We start from the raw sequence: 26710 nt of genomic DNA on the forward strand, positions 1-26710 counted from the left end.
GCAGCACCAATTTACTTCAAAAGAGGATGATGGGCATTAAAAAACTTCCAGCGGATCTCTGTGAGTTCGAGACCAGCCTGGTCTACAAGAGCTAGCTCCAGGACAGGCTCTAAAGCTGCAGAGAAACCCTGTCTCAAAAAACCAAGAAAAAAAAAACTTCCATATGAAGTTTGCTTTTATTTGTGGCAAAGTTAGCCACTGGCCAAAGAAACTGCCCTTGCCTTGACTGCTGAGAGTATGCTGTCCAAATTGGACAGGTAGGACACAAAAGAAGACAACTGCTGAGCTTTGCCAAGACAGGATACAACAATGCTTCAAAATTCCTGCTTCACAGAAAAGTTTGTTAGATATTTTAGGCCCATAGTCTGAAGATGGATGGCCCAATGTTGCAGAGGAACTATTTTTAGTTTTGTTAGTTACTTGCTCTGTACTTCCTGTTCACTCGGGTGATATATCCTTCTTGGGTCTCTGATCGGATTGAAGATTAGTTAATTATAGTTATAGTTTTCCTTAGTTATGATAGAAAGTAAATCAGGTACAAAACTCTGAACTCATCAAGATAGGATAGATAATAGAGCATTTTCTCTGTATTTGCCAAATACAAATGTAATGGACATTGTGAATGTATTTCTTACTTGATAATTGTTCTTACTATCTACAGTTTTACTATGTTAAAGTTAAAGCCTTTCCTTTTATTTAGATAAAAAGGGAAAATAGTATGGGAGAATTGTTTGTGCAGTCATTCCATTGTGGCAATAAAGCCATTTTGAATCAAAGGACAGAGTCAGTGACTAGCTGACCAGGATAAGCCATAGAGTTCATGGAGGACTGAGCAGGTCTGCTAGAGAGGACAGGAAGAGAGAAGGGAGGGTTTCCAGGGCATTTAGGGAAGTAGTTAAAGAAAAATATTAAGAGAGTGTCAGCCAATCAACTCTCTGATATCCTTGAATTTATCAGGTATTTATCTCAATTTCTGACTCCTGAGTTTTCATTATACTGAAACAATTTAGATATTCGTTACAATCGGCCACCTTTTTTATGACTGTGGCTGTAAGTAATGGGTATTGCATAAAGCATTTTATCTCTTGATTTTCATTCTCTTTGTATTTTGACAACATCTCTGTGAAGCAAGCTTTGTAGTGTTTTTAGTAATACAAATAAATATATATTAAGAATTGCTGAATAGTTTTCCAAAGCCAAGAAGTAAAAAGGGTATACTTAGAGTCATGACTGATCTGACTCCAATCATCTGTGCTTTAACCATGGGAAAATGCTTCTCTCCTTGGAAGCTAGATGGTGAGGCAAGAACTGAAAAGTAAATAAACCAGCCTATCTCACGTTTCCTTTTCAAATACTATTGTACTAGTGAACACTTTTCTTTGATTAAAGCAATCTTTACTCACAACTAAAGGAACATTATCCTGTTTTTATTACATAGCCAGCAATATACAAATAAATTTAAAAATATATCTCTTGCAGAATAATATTCTGTGATGGTGAAACCTGTAGAACTGTCTTTAATGACATAACACTGAAACATAAATCAGATGTTTGTATTTTCTCCCAAGACTTAGAAAACACAACTATTTAGTCAATAGGCTTAGCACAAGATTAAACTTGAATTGGTCAGTATACACAGATTATCCTATGTGATGTTACATTAAGATGGTGGGTCTCCTTGCTGTGACTCCAGATTACAGTCAACATCCCTGGCATATCCCCAATTTGTGAATGGGAATTTGGAAGATGGAGAAAATAATTGAGCTGGATTCCACAGGGAGGCCGAAGTCTGAGAGAGAGAAGGCAGCAGGGAGAGGAAATAAGAAAACAATTGGAATCACCAGGAATTTACCAGAAGCATATTTTAGAGAAAGAAATGATCATGAGAATAAAATCTTCTTTCAATAAAATCCTCAGAAATCTGGCAAGGGTATTAATCTCCCAGGGCAAAGTTTTGTTTTTCAATAATTTGACAGAAATAAGAAAGGCAGGAAGCTGAAGATTTAAGGTTGCATCTCCAAAACTCTATCAAAATGCAATTCAGGAAATTATGCTAAAACAGGAGAGAAAATATATTCTCAACTCCATGGCTGAAAAGAAACAAGGAACAAATAACTGTCCACATTATATGAAGAATGTTTTTCAAAATAAAATAACATAGTTATGGAACCTGAAAATTCACTTTCTGCCTCAAAATTTTGATTTATTCATCATAGGGATGAAACAAAAATAACTTTAAATTTTTACTTTATCTACTATCTTTGCACTTCCAAAGAAAATTTGCTATATACTTTATATACAATAAATCATATCTCTTTGGAATAAAGCCTATCTTCTCTACTACACCTAACCCACCTATACATGTAGAAGAAATATTTCACTTTTAGTCCAAAAGAATTCACCAAGACCCACAGAAATACTTTAACCTTGGTTTTCCCTTATATTTACATTTGTCTAGGCCTGACTGATAAGCACATTCTTTCTTATATACTACTAGATAAAGAAGTGAGGGGAAGGAAAGGAGTGAGGAGGAGGGAGAAGAGGAAAGAAGGAAGAAAAGAAAAAAGAGGGAGAATGAATTATAGATCAGTAGCAAGACACTAGGCAGGGAAATTTGAATCAAGATTCATTTTGAAACACTGAGGTGCTCACCATTAACCTCATGTACTATAAGAAGACACTAAAGGTGGCAGGTTAAACAGAGAAACAACATGATAAAGAAAACTGTGTCTGCATCTGGAGAGTTAAGTGAAGTTTCTGTCAAAGCATTCAGGACTCTACTGCAGTTCTCTGGGTAAGAAATGAAGGTCACAGACGTGAGCTAAAGGAGACTGTCAAATAATGTCAGTGCAGTGAAAAGAAAATTAACATTCAAGAATGAAGTGAACAGGGGCTGGAGAGATGGCTCAGAGGTTAAGAGCATTGCCTGCTCTTCCAAAGGTCCTGAGTTCAATTCCCAGCAACCACATGGTGGCTCACAACCATCTGTAATGGGGTCTGGTACCCTCTTCTGGCCTGCAGGCATACACACATATACAGAATATTGTATACATAATAAATAAATAAATATTTAAAAAAAGAATAAAGTGAACAACAGTATTATATGCGAAGAATATAAGGACAAGAACTTGGAAGATGGCTCAGCTGCCAACGTGTTTGCTGAGTCAGCAGGAGGACCTGAGTTCAGATCTACATCAAAGGCTGGGAGGGAAAGTAAGCACCTGTAATCCTAGCACTGGGAAGGTAGAACAGAAGAATGCCCAGGCTTGCTGTTAATTAGTAATGTCAAATTAGTGAGGTCCAGGGTCAGGGAACAACCCTATCTCAAGAAATTAGGTGGAGAACAAAAGAGGACAATGTCTGGCATCAAGGTCTAGACTTCATATATACTCATGTATTCACATACCTATACATACTCATACAAATGATCACATACAAACTCACACACCCACTTCATCGACATAAAAAGAAAGACATCAAAGATCAACAGAGTTCACATATTCAAGAAGAAGAAAGGGAAGAGGTTAGTTACGGTGACAATTGGTGAGAGACAAGCTGGCAGCATCCTAGAATGCAGTACATATTGACTAAGAATCCAAGGGATACTTGTGAAAAAGCAAATACACTTTTAGACTCTAGTTACTCTGACCTAACCCAAGCACATCAGACTTGAGTTCTTGAGATTCATCCAAATCAAAACCAACTAAAACCAGGGTTACCCCATAAGTAAAGAGGGCAGAGGTGTAGCTAACAACAGTAATAGCTGTGAAATAGGAGGAAGAACCCTGGATTTTCCTCAGCTGAAGTACTCACTACGAAGTTAAATTGTTTCATCTTTGCTTCCAATATGCCCCTCAAATTCATCACTCCCTAAATGGTCCTTCACACCACTGCCAGGGGAAATCTGTGTAATACAGATCTACTACATGTTTTTTCTCTGAAAAATTCTTCAGACTCACCACTTCCTCCTGCTCTGAAGGTGGCATTTCAAGCACTTCATAAGCTGAAGCTGCCTGTCTTTGCTCTCTGCATACTCAGCCACCTGTGGCTCTGTAGCACACCATGCCCTCAATACTTCGCTGGGTTACACACTTCTCTGTTTGTCCCAGATACTTCAGATTAAGAACTGTACCACGCTGGGCAGCAGCTAGCATATATTTATTTACCTCTGCTATGGAACTCAGTGGTTCACAAAATAGGCATTTAATAAATCTTTGCAGATTCTTTTGTCAAATGAAAATTTATACCCAAATGTTTTCAAGCATTCTTATGAGGCAATAAATGTAAAAGTAGATTTTACTCATGGTAAATACTGGATGTTTTCACCAGAAAAATACTTTTTTATGACTCAAATTTGAATAATATAATTAGTAATTGCACAATTCATGTTCAAATATGTGATGTTTGGAAAACTACTCAGGAAGATGACAGCTTCTCTGACTGGAGCGTCTGCTGCCCACTAGAAATGGATGCACGCATTGGAAGCCAGAGGAATGCAGCTGACTGTGGAAGGCACTCCTGTGCTGAGCTCTCTCAGGGAAGACATCAGGAGTAAAATCCACTCCAAGCCAGACATTAATAAGTGTGACAGTTAAATTATACCAAAGTGCAGATCATGTGTCACACTGAACTACAGAGTTCCTACACATTACTTATGATTTTCTCTGATCTTTGCTTCCAGTATCATGCCCACTTTATATAGGGAAAGACTAGAGATTAAAAGACTGTTTTTGAAAAACAGCCTACCTGAGCTAATAGGAGATCACCAATTCCAGCCTGACAGTAGGGGAACCAGCATAGGACCAAACAAGGCCCCTCTGAATGTGGGTGACAGTTGTGTGGCTGGGGCACTGTGGAGCCTCTGGCAGTGAGACCAGGATTTATCCCTACTGCTTGTACTGGCTTTTTGGAACCCATTCTCTTTAGAGGGATTCCTTGCTCATCCTAGATATAGGGGGGAGGGCCTTGGTTTTGCCTCAAAGTGATGTGCTAGACTTTGTCGACTTCCCTTAGGAAGCCTTACCCTCTCCCTCTGAGGAGTGGATGGGGAGTGGGGTAGGGGGAAAGTGGAGGGAGCAGGAGGAATGGGGGAGTGGGAACTGTGATTGGTATGTAAAATGAGAAAATGTCATTAATTAATTGGTTCTGTATACCTGAATTGTGTAATGGTTGCATGAATCCATATATAGGATAAAACTATACATACATAATACACTTAAAAGCGAAGGTTAAAATGGTGGAATCTAAACTCTAGATGGCAGGAGTGTATAAGTATCAATTTCCTAGGCCATGGTGTACCTCACTTGGTAAAGTGTTTACTAAATGCTCAAGGGCTAAATGTGATTCTCAGTACTATAAGAAATATCACTATAAGATTTTCCTATCAAATACTATAAAACTTGTATCTGTGGTGATATCTTGTTTGTAAAATAAAGCTTGCCTGAAGATCAGAGGACAAAGTTAGCCACAAGTAACTATAGAGGTCTAGAGGTCTGTACAGACAGACAGGAAGTGATATGCCTGAGTGGCAAGAGGACGTGATAAGGTGGGAGGAAAAAGGAACTCAGTCTCTTTGGGGCTGGGAAGAGGTAAGGTGCTGTGGTTTTGCTCCTTTGACTCTGATCTCTCAGCATTTTCCCCAATATCTGACCCTAAGTTTTTATTATTAAGACCTATTAGAACTTTTGCTACATATTGGTACCCAACTTAAAGGCAGGAATTCACAAAAAAAGCCACTAGACTGTTGCTTTGCAGCCACCAGCACAGACAAGAGCTCCACATAGGGCTCCTGCCCTGCCCAGCTGGGCTTTCTTTCTACTTCCCCCAAGCTTCTGAGAGATTTTGGGATTTTCCTGTTGTAACCTTTTGGAGAATCTCCAGCTGCCATCCAAAGTCCAGAAGCACCTGGGCTCCAAATGCCACAGGACTTACCTGCCCTAGACCCAGCTGTCTCTGCCTTCAGGCAGCCCCCGCCACATATACTTTTCCCACACAATCCCATGTGTGTTTTTCAGACAGCCCTTTCTCTCTCTCTCTCTCTCTCTCTCTCTCTCTCTCTCTCTCTCTCTCTCTCTCTCTCTCTCTCTCTTCTCCTCCTTCCCTTTTTGCCTCCCTCCATCCATCCATCCCCACTCCCTCTTTTCGGGCTGCTACTCACAGCCCACGGCTACACAGCTAGCAGCCACAGCTGTCCTCAGTCAAGCTGTTCACTGCCTGTGTTCTCAGATCAGACAAGTGCTGTGTGATAATCCTTTTGTACACTGTAAACATTTGTCTCTCGTGTTGGTTTAATAAAACCCTGACTGGCCAGTAGCCAGGCAGGAAGTACAGGTGGGCAACCAGACTATGAGAATTCTGGGAAGAGGAAAGGCAGAGATGCAGTCACCAGTCAGGCATAGAGGAAGCAAGATGAGAATGCCTCACTGAGTGAGGTACTAAGCCGCGTGGCTAAATATAGACAAGAATTATGGGTTGATTTAAGTTGTAAGAGGTAATTAATATTAACCCTGAGCTAATAGGCCAAAGAATATGTAATTAACATCAAGCCTCAGAGTGGTTATTTTATGTGGCTTCGGGAACAGTAGGACAGAGAATATTTGTAGCAATAGACATGCTGTCTTTTAGTACACTGACATTGTTGGCAGATTTGATAAAACAATTGGAATTTCTTAAAGGAAGGGATTAGTTAAAAAAAGAGTTCTTTCCCACATTAAAAATGTGAAACACTATGGTATGATAATGCACTGGACAGTTTGAAAATGGAACAAATAAATGAAAAGATAACTAATTTAGATGGGACTTATGTAATATCAATTTTAAACATTATGTTTTATCACTTTTTCTTTCTTTCCTTCCTTCCTTCCCTCATTCCTTCCTTCATTTCCTTCTTTTTTATTTTTGATTTTTTGAGACAGGCTTTCTCTGTGTAGCTTTAGCTGTCCTAGAACTACTTCTTGCAAACCAAGCTGGCCTCAAACTCACAGAGATCCACCTGCCTCCCAAGTGGTGGAATTAAAGGTATGTGCTACCACTGCCCAGCTCCAGATTTATTTTTAACAACAATACAGGAGAATTCCAAGATCTGAAATTTCTCTGTTGTTAAAAGCCATTGCACAACCCATACAGGTTTGTCTGTCAACCATTTTAAAGGGAGGGCTGTTGGTACCTCTGAATGATCAGCAGCTGTTGTGCCCTATTCTTGAGCAACCTGAATGTTCAGTGACTGTTCTGTATAATACCTCCTAACATTTTCCCCAAAACAAATGTTAATATATGGTTTATTTCTGAGATTGGAAGAATGTTAATCTGAGTATTTCATTGCTGTAACAAATCATGTCCCCACAAATTCCTTGCTATGTTTTTATAAGATTAAAAAGTTTTTATCATTATATCAATAGTCATATAGAATACTAACTAATTCTAGAAAAAGGTTTCATCTAGCTTCCTGTACATAATTTTAGGGTTGAGTCTCTACCAGGTAACTATGAATTGAGTTTCTGTACTCTGAATGTACATAACAAATATTGATCCTTTAACCTCTTTGAGATCTGCTCCAAATGACATTTAAAATGTTTAAGTGTTCTGCAGTGAACCAAGACAATGCCTAACAGTGACATTTGAAGTCTCCAAAAGGAGGATGGCTTATTTCTATCAGGGGGAAGGAGAACATGTGGGACTTGGAAGGTCGAGTTGGGGGAAGGACAGAGAAGGAGAGCAAGGGAAGAGATATCTTGCTAGAGAGGTCATTTTGGGATTAGTAAGAAACCTGGAACTAGGGAAATTCCCAGGAATCCACAAGGATGATTCCAGCTAAGACTCTAAGCAATAGTAGAGAGGGTGCCTTAACTGCCCTTCCCCTGTGAGCAGACTGATGACTATCTTAATTGTCATCATAGAATCTTTGTCCAGTAACTGAAGGAAACAGATGAAGAGATCCACACCTAAGAACTGGGTGGAGCTCTTAGAATCCAGTCAAAGAGATGGGGGAGTGATAATATGAGCAAAGGAGTCAAGAATATGATGGGTCTGACTGACCCACGCTAGTGTGAGCTGACACAAGCTAGTGAGAGCTCACTGACTCTGGACTGATAGCTAGGAACCCACATAGGACCAAACTAGGTCCTCTGAATGTGGGTAACAACTGTGTTGCTTGGGCAGTTTGTAGGGCCACTGGGTATGGAACCAGTATTTATCCCTACTGTATGAACTGGCTATTTGGAGTCTGTTTTCTGTGAAGGAATACCTTGCTCAGCATAGATACAGGGAGGAGGGCCCTGGTCCTGCCTCAAGTGATGTGACAGACTTTGTTGACTCTCCATGGGAGGCCTCACCCTCTCTGAGAAATGAATGGGGAGTGGGGGAGGTGGGAGAGTGAAAAGAGGGCAGGAAGAGGGAACTGAGATTGTAATATTTTAAAGTAAAATAAATGTAAAAGAAAATTTTAAAGGAGGATGGGTCCCTTCAACCACAATTCCACCAGGACTATGATAACACCACTAAGCTGAAAAACATCACCTAAAGATTGGCTTTGGACTACAAACGGCTCAGGAGAATGTCAAGGAGGCTAGCTGAGATGATCCAGCTTTACAGAATGCTCTAGCCAGGACTTGAGAAAAGTCGTGCACTTTGAGATTACTTAGAGACTTGGCTGAACAACAAAGGATACAGCTGCTTCTCCCAAGACTTGAAAATTAACACATTTTTTTCTTTTCAAGATCCCCTAAAGAAGTTGCCACTCCCAGAAAGCAAGAAGTAAATATAAGAATTCAATGCCCACATTCCCAAGAGGTGGAGTGGGTGATTTTTGGTTGTTCAATGGGTTATGGATATTTGTCATTGTTTAGGGGGGGTGGTTACAAGTTGTTATTGGTTGCAGTCAGGGAGAAAGTTAAAAAAAGGAGATTAGATTCAGAGTTCTTGTTTTAAAAAAGGGAGGATATAGATACAGGATATAAGGGTAGATTATTGAATCTACTCTGAAAAATGAGAGGGAATATAAAACAGGATTAAAAAGTACATTATTGATTCTACTTTTAAACTCTAATAGCAACTACTAGTTTTAAATATTATACATTGGCTTGGATGTTTTGTATATTGATATAAAGAAGAGATTACTTTTGTTAGAACATAGTGTACATACATTTCTAATCTTGATCAAGGTATGGTACCTACACAAGTCATTTAACAATGTATTGCAAATTTCTAGCACTTGAAAGTTATTACCAACTATTTAAGATAATAAAGAAATTCAGGTTAGCAATTAGTAACCTATTACAATTGAACTTGTAGTCATATTATGTATATTTTCAAGGTCAAACAGATATTTTAGATAGGTCATCTTCAAACACTTCAGCGATCTACAGAATAAGGCATTTAAGATCTTTTAATAACCTAGGTACCTTTTTTATGACAATGAGACATGTCTGCAGCACCAATCTACTACAGAGAAGATGATGGGCATTAAAGTAGCTCCACATGGAGTTTATGCTCTTTGTGGCAAAGGTTAGTCATTGGGTAAGAAAGTACTGTTGCCTCGACCGCTGACCGTATGCTGTACAAATTGGACAGGTAGGACACAAAGAAAGGACTGTCAAACTTTGCCAAGACAAGGTAGGACAGCCCTTCATAATATTCTGCTTCACAAAATAGTCTGTCAGATATGCTAGCCCTATAGGCCAAAGATTAATGCCCCAGTGATGCTAGGGACCTTGTATGGCTATCTGGGCAGGCAGCTATTTCTATCATTTCTCATATTTTTTGGAAGTCACTTGCTTGTACTTCCTGCTTACTCAGGTAAAAATTATTTTCTTCTTGGGTTTCTGATGGAGTTGAAGACATTATAGTTATAGTTTTCCTTGTTACCAGATTCAAAATAAATTCAATAAAGAAACGTAAAGTGTATAAGATTGAGACACATAAAAAGATAGTTTTGGTAAATCAAGTTAGACTAGAAAATGAATTAGGTACAACTTATGGACTCACCAAGATAGGATAGATATGGATATTTTCTCTCAACTTGTCAATTGTTAGTGGACCAGACATTATTGATGTTTTCATTGCCTGTATATTTTGTATATAGTTACTGTGTATACTTACTGAATATAGTTTTTCTTATATTAGTTATAACCTTTTTTAATTTTTAGACAATAAAGGGGGAATGTGGTGATATTTTGTTTACACGAATAAAGCTTTCCTGTTAATCAGAGGTTAGAGCGAACTATTAGCTAGCAATCGATGTCTGTATAGATAGACAGGAAGTGATATGACTGAGCAGATAGAGGAAGTAATAAGGCAGGAGGAAATAGGAGCTCAGTCTCTTTCAGCGGGGAAGTTGAGAGTTAAGGTGAACGTGGTTTTGCTCCTTCTTCTCTCTGATCTCTCAGTATTTTTCCCAATATCTAACTCTGGATTTTGTTATTAGAACCTATTAGAATCCGTGCTAAATGTGTTAGGACAAGGAATTAAAATCTCATTTTTCCCAAAATGTAAGATTTTTATACAAATATTTTAATCTTCCATACCCATTAAAATTTGGTTACCCAAAGGCCCACTTGCTCTCTTATAGGAATTTGATGCCCTGGAATAGTGATCCTGTTCTCCTTAGAGCAGAGACCCTTCCCCTTCCTCCTTCATCTCTAGTCTGCCAATTTTTTTTCTGACTAGCCAACTGAACAGACTGTGAGGTCACTGCCCAGTCAATGGGGAAAAGATACAGTCACCACTTTCCTTAGAATAAAACCAAGATGCCCTCCCTGTCTCAGTGTGTTTGCTCTTCCAAGATGCCCTTCCTGTCTCAGTGTGCTTGCTCTTCCAAGCACAACCTTTTGATCAAGAGTAAAGTTGCCTTGTCCAGACACTTCAATTGCGTGACAGTCTCTTTCTTTGCAACACCAAATATATTTCTATCAATACTGATAAAAATACATAGGTAACAATTTCCTAGGTCTCATATTATGCTAGTTTACATGATACTGCCATTGCTGGGACCTTACATAGAACTCTTATTTCTTTCTTTTCTTTCAATTCACTATAATTACTTCAAAATAAAATTTAAAATAAAACAGTCCTAAGTATAAGAACCTGACATGGAACCTACATTTGCCTGACTCTTAATGAGTGCTATTTCTCTTCTAGCTAATATCATACTTATTACAACTTCTTTTATTAAAACATACACATAAGTGCAGCTTCCTAGAAGGAAGAATAAAGAAGAGGCTTCTCTCAGGTAACATTTAAAGAATTTCAACAAACACTTGATTAAAAACTTTAAAACATCGACTTCTTCTATTCAGAGCTATAAAGATCAGTTGTTTGAATATGCTAATGTGGTCATGAAAGAACTGGCAGCCAGGCAGAAAGTGACTGCAGAGAAGCCTTGCTACCTTGACTGGAAGCCTGCCTCTTGCTGTTGGTGGCTCTGGAATTTTCTGTCATGTGGCCTTGTATGCCTGAAAGTTAACATCTGTGCCTCTCTTCTCCTACCAGGCCAACAAAGTGCACAGCAGAGAGCTGTAAATAGAGACATTACCTGTAAATTTGGTATTTCTTCCCCCTTCCACCCAGGAACTACCTGATGAGCCAGCTCATGTGAACACAGCCAAATTACAATCATCACTGCCAGAGAGGCAGAAGGGTAAAAAAGTTGATTTTTATCTTTAGATTAAGTTATCATACTCATGTACACTAATGCAGCATCTATGAGAAAACTACACATACAGGGAAAGGCAAGATAAAATGAAGAAGGAGCAAAATAGTGACTTAAGGATGTTTTCCTAACAATATTTTATGTCAATAAAAATTACCCAATAAATATTTTATTGATTGATTAAATAAATGATTTTTAAAACCAAAGCCAAACTGTTTCACTGTATCAAGTTCCCAGCACAGAATATGCTATTATAGGTACAATAAATTCAATTGTATAAAGTTTAAATATCTTTCTTATTATTTTAACTTTTATTGATTCTTTTTGGATTTCACATTATGTTTTCTGACTCTACTTTTCTCCCTGTCCCCTTGCAACTGCCTTCTGTCCTTGTAACCTCCCCCCAAAATGAAACAAAATTTAAAAGAAAAACAAAATAAAAAAAAGAATCTCACTGTGGAAGCTATAGTGTGGCCCACCGAGTCACATTAGTACATTAGTACATTCACTGTCGCTTCCAAGGGTAATTGGGCTGGCTCAAGGTTTCTGGCTTCCTCTGGCTCTCAGTTGTACTGTGTTATGGAGATCGTGCTGTTTTGGATCCGTAGGTTCATCCCCTTCACTTGTTCTAACAGTCCAGAAATAATATGGACGTTGGGGTGGACTAACTCATAGCCCTGGTTCTGGGCCTGGGTGGTAGTTGAGTTGGTTAACCTACCAGCTCTCGGCATCCTTACCACCAGGGTGTGAGCTCTCTGGCCCTGCCTTGGCTAGCTCACCCAGTGCAGCCTGCAGCAAGGCGCAAGAACAGTTCTCGCGCTCTCAGGTCCTCAGGCTCACCCACCAGGACCAGCTATTTTGCCCAGGCTATGTGCAGAACCCTCACTCCCAATTGCTGTAGGGGGAATGTGAAGGGGGTAGGCAGATGTAAAGCTGTCTCACCTGTACCCGAAAACATGGTCAGCTCTAGTGTGCTGCCCAGGTGGGGTGCAGGGCCCACTCTCCTATGTGCTGTAGCTGGTGAGGGGCAGGGCTGATTCTCTTGCTCTCAGACCTCAGAGCCAGCTCTCTTGTCTGTTGTAGGTAGCAAGGGGCAAAGGGGAGAGGGTATCTTATCCTTACCTATGCCACCACACGGTAGATGACAGAGGCAGGGAGGTCAACTCTCTTTCTCTCACACCCCCAGGATAGGCTCATCTACATCCCTAACCACAGGATCAGCTCTAGTATGCTGCCCAGGTGAAGTACATGCCTGATGGGAGAAGAGGAGCCTTCTTTCCTGAATGTGGAAGGCGAGTTCTACCCTGAAGAGCAGGGCCAGCTCTCTTGCTGCAGTATCCAGAGAGGGGCAGAGCCAGCTATCCCAGGGCCAGTGAAGGGCGGAGTTGGCTCACCACGGTGTGTTTTCAATGACTCCTCGTGATAACACAGACCATGGGCATCATCACAGAAACCAATTACAGCAGGACCATGGACCCAGACATGGTCCTCGGCAGCAGTTCAGGCCCAGACACCAACATGGCCCAAGGTGGCAGCACAGGCCACCCAGATCAGTATGGTCATGGCAGCAGCATGATCTTCAGACATGGACAATGATCACAGATAGCTGACCAGACCCTAGTCATCCACACAGTTCCCACTGGTAACAGAAGCTGTAGACATCAACTGCTGTTGTAGGACTATGAACTCAGGCATGGCCCTCAGCAGTAGCCCTGACTTGAATGATTCCATGACCACTCACATTGAATTCAGAACAGCACACAGACACCAACATGATCACAGGTTGTGGTCTAGACAGTGGGCATCTGTGTGGCCTTTAGTGGCAACATGGGCCAGGGATATCAACACAGACCCCGGCTGTGACAGGACCACAGACCCAGACACAGGTCTAGACAGTAGCCTGGGCCCAATTGTCGCATGGCTCCATGTGGCAATGCAGGCCCCCCAGATCTGCATAGCCCTTGGACACCAGCAATGCCCCAGGTGGCAGCCCTGAATATCTCTTAAAAGCATAAAGTCAAGACATTGCTTTGGGAGGTGAAAGAATAAATTAAAATGGTACCAGTTTGTGCTTCATGGAGAGGAAAAAAACACAGTTAATAGAACCCAAGAAAAGTCATTGTTTACTATCAATTTAACAAGGTAAAATCAATGTTATGTTAAATAAGAAAAAAAGAAGCAACTAGAATCATTAGCTAAAAATTTCAAAAATAATACTCAAATGTTGGTGATACATTTACAAAAACCTTTAAATCTTAAATATTTTATAATTAAAGTTTATACACTTATAGAAATTCTGGCATAGTTGCTTACTTACTAACCCACAGGGATACCTAACCCAAATTCTGTACCGGTGTTCATAAGATACTTTCCAAGACCCTGATTTCTACAGAGGCCCCATAGATCAGAGTAAAACAGCTTGAAACAAAGGACCACAAAAATAGAAATAAAACAAACATGGGATCTACGTATAAGGAAGATCTGAGCCTGTGAGATGACAGAAGGAGAAAAATCAAACCCCCACCAAAAAAAAGGAGCTAGACTGAGTAGAGAGATCAAACAATCCACACTCTTTTTTGAATAGGAAATGACATCTTCAAGAGGCAACAGGAGCATCAGAGGAGAAACAAAGCAAAGAAGCATTAGAAGATGAAAACTGAGCTCTGGTTATGGCAAAACTTGTACATACAAAGCAACTGACATGCAATTCTGCAGGAAGAGCAAGCTTACAAGATTTCAGCCTTCCTGCTAGACCCCAAAATCTCTGTCACATGCTGAATCAGGATCTTCCAGTTCTTGCTTGTTCACCTCCAAGTCTTGTTCCTACCACCCTGTGTGGATTTACATCACCAGAGGTAACCTTGAGACAACACTGAACTTACCTGAACCCTGCACTTCTGGAAAACAATGGCAGTCAAGCAATCCCACCCATTCTTTGGAGTTCTGAGAGATGTCTAGCTGTAAATTACCATTATTCCTCTTGGCTTACGAAAAACTCAGTGCTGACCATCTTTTAGCCTCTGCTAAGGCTGACACAAATGACAGTCCAAATTCCCATTCTGTTGTCTCAAACCTGAACTTTCTGTCTCCATTTACTCAGGTTAAGCCTTGGTCAAAGGCTTCACCAAACTCAAGTCCATCTTCTCTCCTTGTTTTAAGCCCCTGGATTTTAAGACACCATAATTAATGAAAACCACCACTTGCTAGTGGCTCCTGTAAGAAACCACCTGTCTAATACCATCATTCGATTCCGCACAGGCAAAGCTGTCTGTATTTCTTTTACATCTTTTTTTCTGCTTGAACATTTAAGATACTTAAAGATCTGCTAGGTCAAATAGTTCTTCAATTTCAATTCTCTTTGCTCCTCCATCGTCACCATCCTCTTCCATTAAAGAATACAAGATTAAAGACTGACTTTATCTAAATCTAGACCTACTATTATTTGACACTTTCAACCTAGAAAGTGGTTTAGCTTTCTAAAACACAAATCATAATTCCCTCTTATAGAATCACAATTGTTGCAAACTTTTGATACATAACAACACAAGAAAATATATAGGAGACAAGAACAACATAAATAATATGCTGTCATATTTCCTTCAATATTCAAAGAAGAAAATTATACATTAAAATATACCAGTAAATGCATTTTATAATAAAAATGAAAACTTACAAATAAGTGAGGTTTTGAAATCAGTAAAAATTTCTACACATTTCTCTTTTGGCTGATATAATCTAATTGTATCTTTAGGACTTACTCAAAAGAAAGGAAAAGCTAGCTGAACTACTACTTCTCTTTAACTCAAGCATGAAACCAGTATTCATATAATTACTAAAAGTCTTTCTTTTTTATTTATTTATTTTTTTTTTTTTTGGTTTTTCGAGACAGGGTTTCTCTGTAGCTTTGAAGCCTATCCTGGAACTAGCTCTTGTAGACCAGGCTGGTCTCCTACAGTCTTTCTAAAGAACTCTTTACAACAGTTTGTTACTTCTCCATTAACCCAGGAATCTTAATCAGATATATAAAATAAATTCTCAATAAAATCATAAAGAAAGAGATTTAAGGCATTTCTATACCAATACAGTATAGAAAATGTTTGAAATCATAAAAACATAGCAAAGGAAATACAGAAAAGTAAACCACTCACCCGCATTGACTATTGCGTCCACCTCTAGCAGTGTGATGTCACCCCTGTAGAGAGAAACCTTTTCACTCAAACTTTTCTTCATTTGCGGTGTTTCCTGAGTATTTTCTTCTGTAATAAGAAGAGATATATATTAAGGGTAATATCTTAATTTAACCAACATCTTTTTGTGTACATGTATGTTTGTGTTCGTGTTAACGGGGTGTATTACTGCTCCCTGGTGCAAGTGTGGAGGGCACAGGACCACCTTTAGTGTCTATCTTCACTTTCCAGCTTGTTTTCAAACAGAGTCCTTCTACCACTTCATGTGCCAAGCCAGCTGGCCCTCGGCTTCTGAGGTCTATCTCTGTTTCCAACTCCCAATGGAGGCACTGGGCTTATAGGAACGCAGACAGATCTGGCTATTTTATATGGGTTCTGATTCAGAGTCAGGTTCTCATGTCTGAATGGAAAGAACTTTTACTCACTAAGCCATATCTCTGAAGACTAAGCAACTACTTTCTAATCAGGACAACTGTAAAAGTCAATATGAAACACAGAGTTACAAAGGAAATTTTAAAATATATGTAAGTATCAAGGGTGTGATTTATTCTCTATTTGTATTTATACCAGTGGTCAGGTGGAAGTTTTGAGCAACTTCGGGCAATATCTTTGATCATTAAGAAAATTAACATCAATTTTATTTTGATGCTATCATTTGAAGATGAAATTATGTTCTATTATACTCACAAGGAAAACAGATGTGCAACTACAGAAAGAAAACATTTCACAGTGAAGGAGCTCATTTCTACTTTTCCCTGTTATTTAAAAGGACCATATGAAACATTTATTTGACCATTTATATTCAACTCTTTGCTACCTTTAAAAAGATGTCCCCCAGGGTAGAACACCTCAAAGAGAAGATATGAATTTGTGAAAATGTTCTTTCCTTACCACATTGTATTTAACCTTTTGCTCTGCAAGGCAATACTACTATGCAAGAGAAATAGCACCATAAAACACACGGATCCAGAAAGTTGCTCTAAAATCTGACGCATTGTTACATACTTGAGAGAATTTGAATTGTCACTTATTTTTAAGACAAAGTAAACCCACTTAACAAAGAAACATGTCTTAAAATACACAAAGATTATATATATGCTCACCATACTTTAGAAAAACATTTATAAACTTAAATATTTATGAAATATGCATATCTTTTATGGAGAACTATAATGCTATTCATTCACTAAAATATTCTCAAATGAGCATGTAATCTTAAAGTATTTGTGAATTAAGAGGTAATAGGTTTTGAAGTCCATAAATTGTCTTTGAGACTGTCCTAGTTCGGTTTCTCTCCTACTATGATGAACACCATGAGCAAAAGCAACCAGGAGAAGGAAAGGTTTCATTTCCTCTTACACTTACAGTCCAGCGCCAGGAAAGGTCAGGCCAGGAACTCAAGTCAGGAGCCTGGGGGGCAGAAACTGAAGCAGAGCCCAAGGAAGAACACTGATTAAGGCTTGCTTTCTCTGACTTGCTCAGCTACTTTTGTTAAACAGCTGAGGATCCATGCCAAGGCATCAAACCACCCACAGAGGGCTGGGCCCTCCCTCATCAATCATCAATCAAGAAAATGCCCCCAAAGACATGCCCATAGGCTAACTGGTTGGAGACAATTCAATTGAGACTCCTAATTCAGCAAGACCATGAGTTTCACATCCCGTCAGTTAGTACTCTTAGGACTTTTAAATTTAAAAACCCTGATTTCCAGTTAAAGTTTACTGGACTACAATAAATATCTGATGATTTCTGCAGACACCCTAAGTATCTGCATCAATGAAAATCTATAAATTACAAGACTTCTCACTGAAGTTAAGTGTCAGAACTCTAGTGGGTATTAAATTAGCAAGGACTTCACAAAGAAAACAGAATTTATTTGTATTTTGGAGGTGACAAAATAGACTTAGAAGCTTTTCTCCACTTTTAAGAAATAGGTCTATAAAATTAAGCCCTTATTTCCCTGTGGAGTGTTTTATATACACCACTACATTTGTAGTGGTGCTGTTAAGTTGCTAGATATTGGTAGGATTTGAGGACATTAAGGCTGGACCCTTCCTTCATAACCAAGAACTTAACAAACCAATGGCTGAAAATGCAGGAAGCCAAGTACTAGTCAGAGGAATGGAATGCAACTTGAGTCCTAACTCTGGCTATTAGCGGAAATGTGGCATTTTGAGCCTCACAGAATAACATTAATTATTAACCATTTAAACCTGGATCCAAGAGCACTAAACTTTACAAGATCACTGTATATCAAGAGGTTTTTGTGGTTTAAAAAAGGATTATATATTATATCATGTGTCCATCCCTCCCCTCACCCTTGTAAGGGACAATCCTAACTGGCTTGTCAATCACCTGGACAGAAAAATGCCCCCCAAGAAAAAGTTGCCAATTCAAGAGAATTTAAAAACTATATTGAAAAGAATGTATAAAGTCTGCCTAAAATGAAAAATTGTCACAATTCTCTCATGGGTAGAATCATAGCCCTGCCGATATGAATTCTTTGACTTCTTCCTTTCCTACTTTTATCTATTTTATTTCATTCTAAGTGGTCTAGCTAGTACTGCAAGCACAATATTGAATAGGGGCGAAGGGACTGGGCGTCTTGTTACTGATGTTAGCAGGACTGCTTTGAATTTTCTCCATTTTGCATAATGATTACTATCAGTTTGTCATTTGCAGATTTAACTGAGTGGAGTTATAGTCTCTCCTTTCTAGTCTCTCTAAGTCTTTATTCATGAAGAGGTGTTGGAGTCTGTCCTTCTGCATCTACAGAGATGATCACATGATTTTTTTCCTGAGTTCACTTATGTGAAAAATAATATTTATTGACTTCCATGTGTTGAAAATGACTGTATGTCCAGAATGAAGCCAATTTGATCGTGTTGTTTGGTGTGTTATTGCATCAATTTGCAAGTATTACAATAAGAAACTTTGCATATATGTTCATCACAAGATCAGTCTATAATCTGATTGTTGCTGTTGTTGTGTCTTTACATTTTTAATGTAAGGGGAGTGATAGTTTTTTAAAAGTTTGGAAATGTCCCATCATTTTCTATTTCTATGGAATACTTTGTGAAACATTGTGAAAAAGGCCTGGTAGAATTCTGTGTAGCATACATCTGGCCAGGAACAATCTTCAGTTGGGAGATTTTTTTAGTTGCTGTATCAATCTCATTGCTTTTTATAGACGTGTATATTTATTTCATCTTGATATAATTTTAGTATGCCATATGAACTACAAAAACATTCATTTATTTTAAATTTTCCAGTTTAGTGGAATATAAATTTTGAACGCCTGCTGAATGTCTTGGTATCTGTTGTAATAGTGCACTTTCTAGTTCTAATATTATTAATTTGTATCTTCTCTTTTGTCTTTGGGTTAATTTTACTAAGTTTCTGCTTTTCCAATTTTTTTACTAAGTTTTAGCCTTCGGGTACATCATCAGACTGTTTATTTATCAGAGAACTATTTATCTTTTTAAGGGTTCATTTTACTAATTTTATTATTTGTGTGTATGAAGAGTGCCCATAGAGGTCAGAAGAGGGCACTCTATCTCCTGGAACGGGAGTTACACATAGTTGTAACCTGCTAGAAACCAAAGTCTGATCCTCTAAAGAACAACAAGCACTCTTAACTATGGAATCTTAGTATGGACCAGGTATTTGATTGTACTTAAAACCAGAGACGTCTCTCTTAGGACTACTTTCATTAGCATACTGTGTTTTTATTTTCATTTAGTGCTTGGATTTTTTTAATACCATCTATATTTCTTCAATGATTTATCCCTCATTTAACAAGGTGTTATTTGGTCCCATGAATTTGTGTATTTCTACAGCTTTTCTTGCTGTTGATTCCTAGCCTTATTCCACTATGGTCTGATAACAGATATCCTAGCTCTTCTGTATTGGTTGAAATTAGAGTTGTATCTAATATATGATATACTCTAGAGAAAGTCCTATGTATTTCTGAGAAGAATGTGAATTATTTAGAGTATTGGTACTCTTATGTAGATGCCTGTAAGGTATGTTTAATCTGTGATGTGATGTCATTTAATGTTTCTGTTTGTTTGGCTGGGTTTTTTGTCTGTTGTTTGGGAGGGGGCTGACTGATCTAATGGTGATGGTAGAGTATTAAGTCACTATTACTATATATGAATTAATTCATGTCTTAATATTTAGTAGAACATATTTTATGAAACTGGATGAGGCTGTGCTTGGTGTGTTTATGTTCAGAATTATATTATTTTGGCAGATTGTTCCTTATCAGTATGAAGGGACCTTTTTTATTTATGCTGATGAGATCTGGGTTAAGTTCAATTTTATGAGGTATTAGGATAGCACTGTCCATGTGCTTTTTGGTCTTATTTCCTTGGAAGACCTGTTTTTGTCCCAGCCCTTTACCCTAAGATGTGTGTGACTTGGAGACAGCAAAAATAGTTTGCTTTCTAATCCAATCTTTTAGTTCATGTCCTCTGATGAGTGAACTGTAATCATTAATATTCAGAGTTACTATGTATGGTATTTACTGTTGTTATTTGTTGTGTTTGATGTTTCCTTAGTCCTCTCTTACTTAGCAAATGTGTTAGCCTCATTTATTTTTTTTCTCACAGTAGCCTCATGGATGTGTTTATTTCTGACCTTAATCTAAAGTATTTACCCCAATATGACATCTTGAATTTTGCATGCAAATGGATGGAAATAGAAAACACTATTCTGAGTAAGGTAACCCAGACCCAAAAAGATGAATTTGGTATGTACTCACTCATAAGTGTATTCTAGACATAAATAAAGCTCAGTGAGCCTATAATTCGTGATCCTAGAGAAGCTAAATAAGAAGGTGAACCCAAAGAAAAACATATAGTTATCCTCCTGGATATTGGAAGTAGACTAGATTGCCAGGCAAAAATTGGGATCTTGGGGGTGGGGTGGGGTGGGGGTAAAGAGAGATGGGGCGATGGGGAGAGAAAAGTGAGGAGGGAAAGATGGGGAGACCCTGGAGGAATGGGATGGTTGGGATGGAGGAAGGGTGGATAGGGGAGCAGGGAAGAAGATATCTTAATTAAGGGAGCCATTTTAGGGTTGGCAAGAGACTTGACTCTAGAGGGGTTCCCAGGTATCCATGGAGATGTCCCCAGCTAGTTCCTTGGGCAGCTGAGGAGAGGGAGCCTGAAATGGCCCTTTCCTATAGCCACACTGATGAATATCTTGCATATCACCATAGAAGCTTCATCTGGCAATGGATGGAGATAGAGACAGAGACCCAATGTGCTTTGTAGGACTTCCTTGGTGATTACAAACTCCTTTGGCCTGCTCTTGTCACAGAAAGTTGTCTTTCTCCTACAATCAAGACAGACCAGCGTACTTGGCATACTCCGCTGGGCTGGCAGTTTCCACCTTTCAGAAGTCTCTCCAAGCCTTCTCACTTTCAAAGTTGTGACTGAAAAGCCAGAAGTGATTCTTATGCTCGTCCTTATATGTGCCCTGGCCCTTCTCTCTTGTAGTTTTCAGTACATAATTTTGTTCTGTATATTCAATGTTTTAACTATGATATGATATAGGAACTTCCTTTTCTGATCCCATATATTTGGTCTTTGGATGGAGTTCTCTTTACCTAGATTTTAGACTATTTTCTATGATCTTATTTAAAAGATTTTATGTGCCTGTGATAAGAAATTCTTACTCTATATGCCTACAATTTATAAATTTTGCTTTTTTATGATGTCCCCAAGTTCATTAATGTTCCATTCATATGTTTCTTTAAAATTTATCATTGATCTTGACTGATTGATCCAGTTCTTTTACTTTGTCTTCAAGCTCTGAAATTCTATCTTCCATATAATCCTTTAGTGTGATATTTTGTGTTTTAATAAATAAAGCTCACCTGAAGATCAGAGTGAAAAGGTAGCCACACCAATCAGCCATACAAGGCAAGCAGTAGTGGTGCATGTCTTTAATACCAGCACTAGAGAGAAATATAAAGCAGGATGAGACAGGAACTCATTCTCTTTTCAGTCTGAAGATTTCATAAAGGTAAGAGTTCTCTAGAGCCTTGGCTGCTTTGCTTTTCTGATCTTCAGCTTGATCTCCAGTATCTACCCCTGGGTTTTTCTTATCTGTGTTACAATTCTTCTACTGATAAAGTTTTCTGCTAAACTTTTGGCCTACTCTGTTTTCTTCTCATTTCTATCATCATTTAGGTTTTTTCAGTTTGATTTTTCTTCAGTACTTATTTTTATATAATGTTATTTTTGAATCCTCAATTGACTTCCTCATTCATTCAGCGGTTTGTGTTCTCAGAATTTCTTTGTGCTTCCTTTGGGTTGTTTTATATTTATAATCATTCTTTTTAATCCTGCATCGGAAATTTCACCTAAGCCCATTTTCATCAGTGACTATTATTGTGAGATTGGTCATTTCCAGAGGAAATGAGTTGTCTTGATTTTTCATGTTATTTGTGTTTTTCTGCCATCTGGAGTTATATTGTTGGTTAAGAATCTTGTTGTTCTTGCTTTGGGTTGCCTCTTTTAATTCTGTGCAGGTATTTGCAGTGTTCAGAAGAGATCAGGTTATAATACACCAGTAGTGATACTTTCATCCATTAGATGATTAGATTAGTCTAATGTCCAAGGCATTAGATATATTCCTAGTCCACCCCATGGGCTGAGTACTGTCTGAGGGAACAACCACTATGAAATCGTTAACTCACTCTGGTAACAGGGCAGCAGCTGATACAAAATAAACACTTTTTAAGTAACAATTATTTTACAGAGGAAGGAGACCTCAATAGTATAATACACATTAATCTGTTCATTACTGGGTATGAGTAGAAAGAAAAAGAAAGATGCGATCATGGTGAGATCAGTGATTGGTGTTAGATTGCTAGACAGGAAGTAGAGGAGGAAGACACAAGTATTGAAATATTAGAGAGAGGGAATAGGGGTATGACAGACTAAAAAGTGAGGGGTGAAGATATATACTCAGATATCACAAACCATGCCAACTTCTAGGCTTTAGGAAGAAAGTAACTGCGAGAGGGGAAAGTAAGAGTGAAGAAAAGAAAATGAAAGAAGACAATGAGACAGACAAAGAGTAAAGCATGCGAGCAGCCTGATACACTGACCGTGAGCATTATACAAATAAGGATAGTTGTAGGGGTAACAAAAGGAAAATGGGGCGAGATAATGATGAAATCAATGGCCAGTGTATTATTTATTACAACTGGAGACCTTCTGCACTGTCTTCCTAGACATGCTCCAATTTCTATTCTGAGTTTATTTTTACCAGTCCTGTTCTTCTTAGGGATGGTGTAATTCACTTCTGTGCTAGCTATTTTATGGAGATCGTTGGCTCTGAAGGTGGGTAGCCAAGAAAACTCCACCTCGAGTTTCTGTGATCTTTCTGAGTATGCAGGGGGTGACGGTGAGGCACCTGGACAACAATACAGAGCTTGTACTTGATTCCCATCACCTCCTGGTTCCCCATGGGCCACTGATGGCAGTCCTAGCAATGGCTGTCACTGGCAATTGGTCAAAATTTGCAGCTGGAGCAGAGCTGCATTGGTTGCAGATGCAGCAATAAAGCTGGGGTTCCCTGATAGAAAAAATTACTGGAGTATTGACCAAGTGGATCCTAGAGACTGAAGGACCAGTTAGTGAGGTAATAAAATACCCATTCCTATTGTTTAACTAACCATCATGAGCTATTTTTTCCAACATGAATTTTATGCTAGTATCTTGCTTGGAAATCCTCTACTTTATTGAATTTTTTTACTTATCTCTTCTGCGTTCCTCCATCCAAAATACCTTACTGAGATCCTCTATAAGTCCTGCCTTACTACTTCCTATCTCTCTAGCTGTCCTCAGTCCTCCAAAACCTGTATGGTTAATTTTGGTCAGCTAGTGGCTAGCTCTACTCTCTGATTCAAAGAAAGATTTATTGTCAAAATGTGACCAAAATATCACCCAACAGTCTGTAGTTCTGTATTTAGGGGAAGGACTCCATAAGATTTTGCCCCCCCCCCCCCGCATGCTGGCAGGTCTGTTGGTGTTGTACTTGTTTAGGCAGTCATTCTATTGAGCTACCATGGGCAAAGTTTCTGTCATTTTTAGGAGAATCAATCTCACGGCAGACTTCCTGATCCTTTGGCTCTTACAGTCTTCTGGGCCCTCTTTCAGGATGTTCCTTTGGCCTGTGATGGGGGTTCTGTTGTAATTATATATATGGGGATGGGCACCTATGATCAGTTGTTTTCTGCATAGTGATCAATTGAAGTTTTCTGTGGTGGTCTCAGTCTGCTACAAAGTGAAGTTTATTTGATGAGGGTTGAGAGTTTCACTTGTCAGCAGGTATAAGGATAAATATTTTGACTGTAGTTAGGAATTATGCTGGGTTATTAAAGTGACGGTAGAAGTTTATCCTCTAAGAATCATGACCTCACTAGCTTTTTGCTTTGCTTTTTTAAAATTACTATTTTTATTCCCCTTATTAAGTTTGAGCTATTTTGTTATTGAACTTTTTCATTAGTGGAAAATCATTTTTAGTAAATATTTAACGCATGCTTATGTGTATGTATCTGTGTTCACAGCATGTGTTTATGAGTACCCTGAAGCCAGAAGAGCCTCTGGTCTCCTGAAACAGGAGTTACAGTTGATTATAAGCCACCCAAAGTGAGAGCTGAGAGCTGGACTAGGGTCCTCTGTGAAGAGCAGCGGTGACCTTAATAACTGAGGTCTCTCCAACCCAGGAATTCTCCTTTTTCTTTGTTTACTTTGCCTTTTAAAATTCTTTTCATCTTTCTGTCTCACTTTCCCCAATAATATTCTTCCTCACTCTTGTTTTCTATTATTTAATCTTGCTTCTTTATTTTTCCATGCCCTGCCTCCTTCTTTATCGTATTCAAGTAATACCCTCACTATTACTCCTAAGTAATTTTTAACTTCGTAGTTTTTCCATTCAATTTTAATACTATTTCTAAATGCCATTTTGACTGATGTTGTTACTATTACAATAACAGTCTTTCTGCTATTGGTAGTACTATGGACTGAACCTCCATGATTAGACTACTCAATAAGAGCATTCTCAATAAATCCAGAATAGTTATCTAAATCAACATATATGCAAATCACAAAACAGAAACATGAAAAATATAAGGCAACAAAACTCCTCCAAAATATTATAACTCCTTAAGTACTAACTCCAAAGTTCTAATAGAGATAAATCATCAGAGGAAGAAATACAAAAATCTTCTGGTAAAAATGATCTATGACTTTAAAGGGGACTGAACAGCAGATGAATCCAATTCAGGACTCAAAAAGAAAAGTCAGAAAAATAAAAGAAATACTGGCAAAATGAATGAAGATATCAGAAGTGTAAATGAAAAGGTCAGCAGCATAGAAGAAAATAAATCATGATTTTGAAAATGAACTAAAATAAAATCTAAATTTTGGAAATGAAAATTTCAATGAATCAAAGCATAAGATATAAAGTATGATCAATAGACTTGACATTGCAGAAGAAATATAAAGGATATGGGACAAGGGAACAAAGTCAATGAAACAGCGCGTTCGAACATCAGAAAGGGAAATGGAAGAGAAAAGCAAGACTACCACATCCAGTGACAAGACAAATAAAATTCTTTGGAATTCAAGGAGCTAAGTCTTAACTTAGCTAACATTGTAGAGCATATATCCAATGAAATTATGGTCAAAAATTTCCTAAAGCTAGAGATGTAGACAACCAAACACAACAGGCATTTAGAAATAGAATATGAAATAGACATGACCAGAAGAGAATCCTTTTATGGAATTACAGTTATAAGCTACATGAACAGCTACAGAGACAGCTCTGTATAATGAGTAAAGCACTTATCATAAAAGCATGATGACCTGAGCTCAGACCCCCAAAGCCCACCAAAAGCCAGACACAATGGCATAAGCATCCATAATCCCAGAAAGCCTCTGCAGTCAAAGGGAGTAAGAAGCAGGAGAATTCCAGCTATCCTGGTATACCCAGCAGTAAACAAAAGGGACCATGGAAGGACCAACACTAGAAGTTATCTTTTTACCTCCACATGTGGGCTAAGGCACATGTGCATCTGCACACACACACACACACACACACACACACACACACACACACACATTCTGCTTTTCTGTACTAATATTTGGAGTTGTTTTAACTACCCTAAGGCGCTTAATGAAATTGAGGCACATGGAGATTTAAAGACTTACACTGGTCACAAAACTGACAGAGCCAAGAGACATCTGAGCCCAGTAAGTCTGATTCTAGAAGCAATGTGTTTAGTGAATCACGTCTCATGGTCAAGTTCAGCCTCACAAGGACTTTTTTTTAAAGGCACAGATTCTATAAATAAAAGCATACCCTGGGGCTGGGGAGTTGTCTTGGTGATTAGAGTGCTTGCTACAGAGGTATAAGGCCCAAGACTAAGACTCTGATTTCTCTGTGTGCTCAGTTAAACATTTAAAACACTAAAAACTGATTCTTTTATCTCTAGTACACTAGTCCTACTGTTGTGAAGGCAGCACTTAATTCTCTTCCAGATTTCCTTAAATATTATGGTGATAATTACTTAAATAGTACAATTACCAATCTTGGTTTCTCTTTATTCTCAAATGTTCATTTCTTAGTAGTAGTATAATTTATTAACTGAACTGCACTTGGCACCAGGGCAGATGTTTTATACAACTTAAAACATATAACCACTGTTCACCAAATGTCAGCAGAAAAAAAGTCAATGGCCTATTGAATCACTAAGTAGGATTGGACAGGAGCTCAAATGGAAACAGATTTGTAAAGAAGTTCTCAAAATACCCTTGGCTAAACTAAGGCTATGGCAATGGAAACAGGAGAGAAGAAT

General features: G+C 38.4%; 1 protein-coding gene across 1 annotated transcript in view; it reads right to left on the reverse strand.

Moving 5' to 3' along the window:
• The window catches only part of Macrod2 (mono-ADP ribosylhydrolase 2), a 1850149-nt gene that overhangs the window by 1780606 nt on the left and 42833 nt on the right, over nt 1-26710 (reverse strand). Inside the window, exon 3 of the mRNA XM_038330425.1 lies at nt 15793-15900. Coding sequence (XP_038186353.1) covers nt 15793-15900 — 108 coding nt within the window. The remainder of the gene's footprint in view (nt 1-15792; nt 15901-26710) is intronic.

The sequence above is a fragment of the Arvicola amphibius genome, chromosome 5, assembly GCF_903992535.2.
Source record: "Arvicola amphibius chromosome 5, mArvAmp1.2, whole genome shotgun sequence".
Lineage (NCBI taxonomy): Eukaryota > Metazoa > Chordata > Mammalia > Rodentia > Cricetidae > Arvicola > Arvicola amphibius.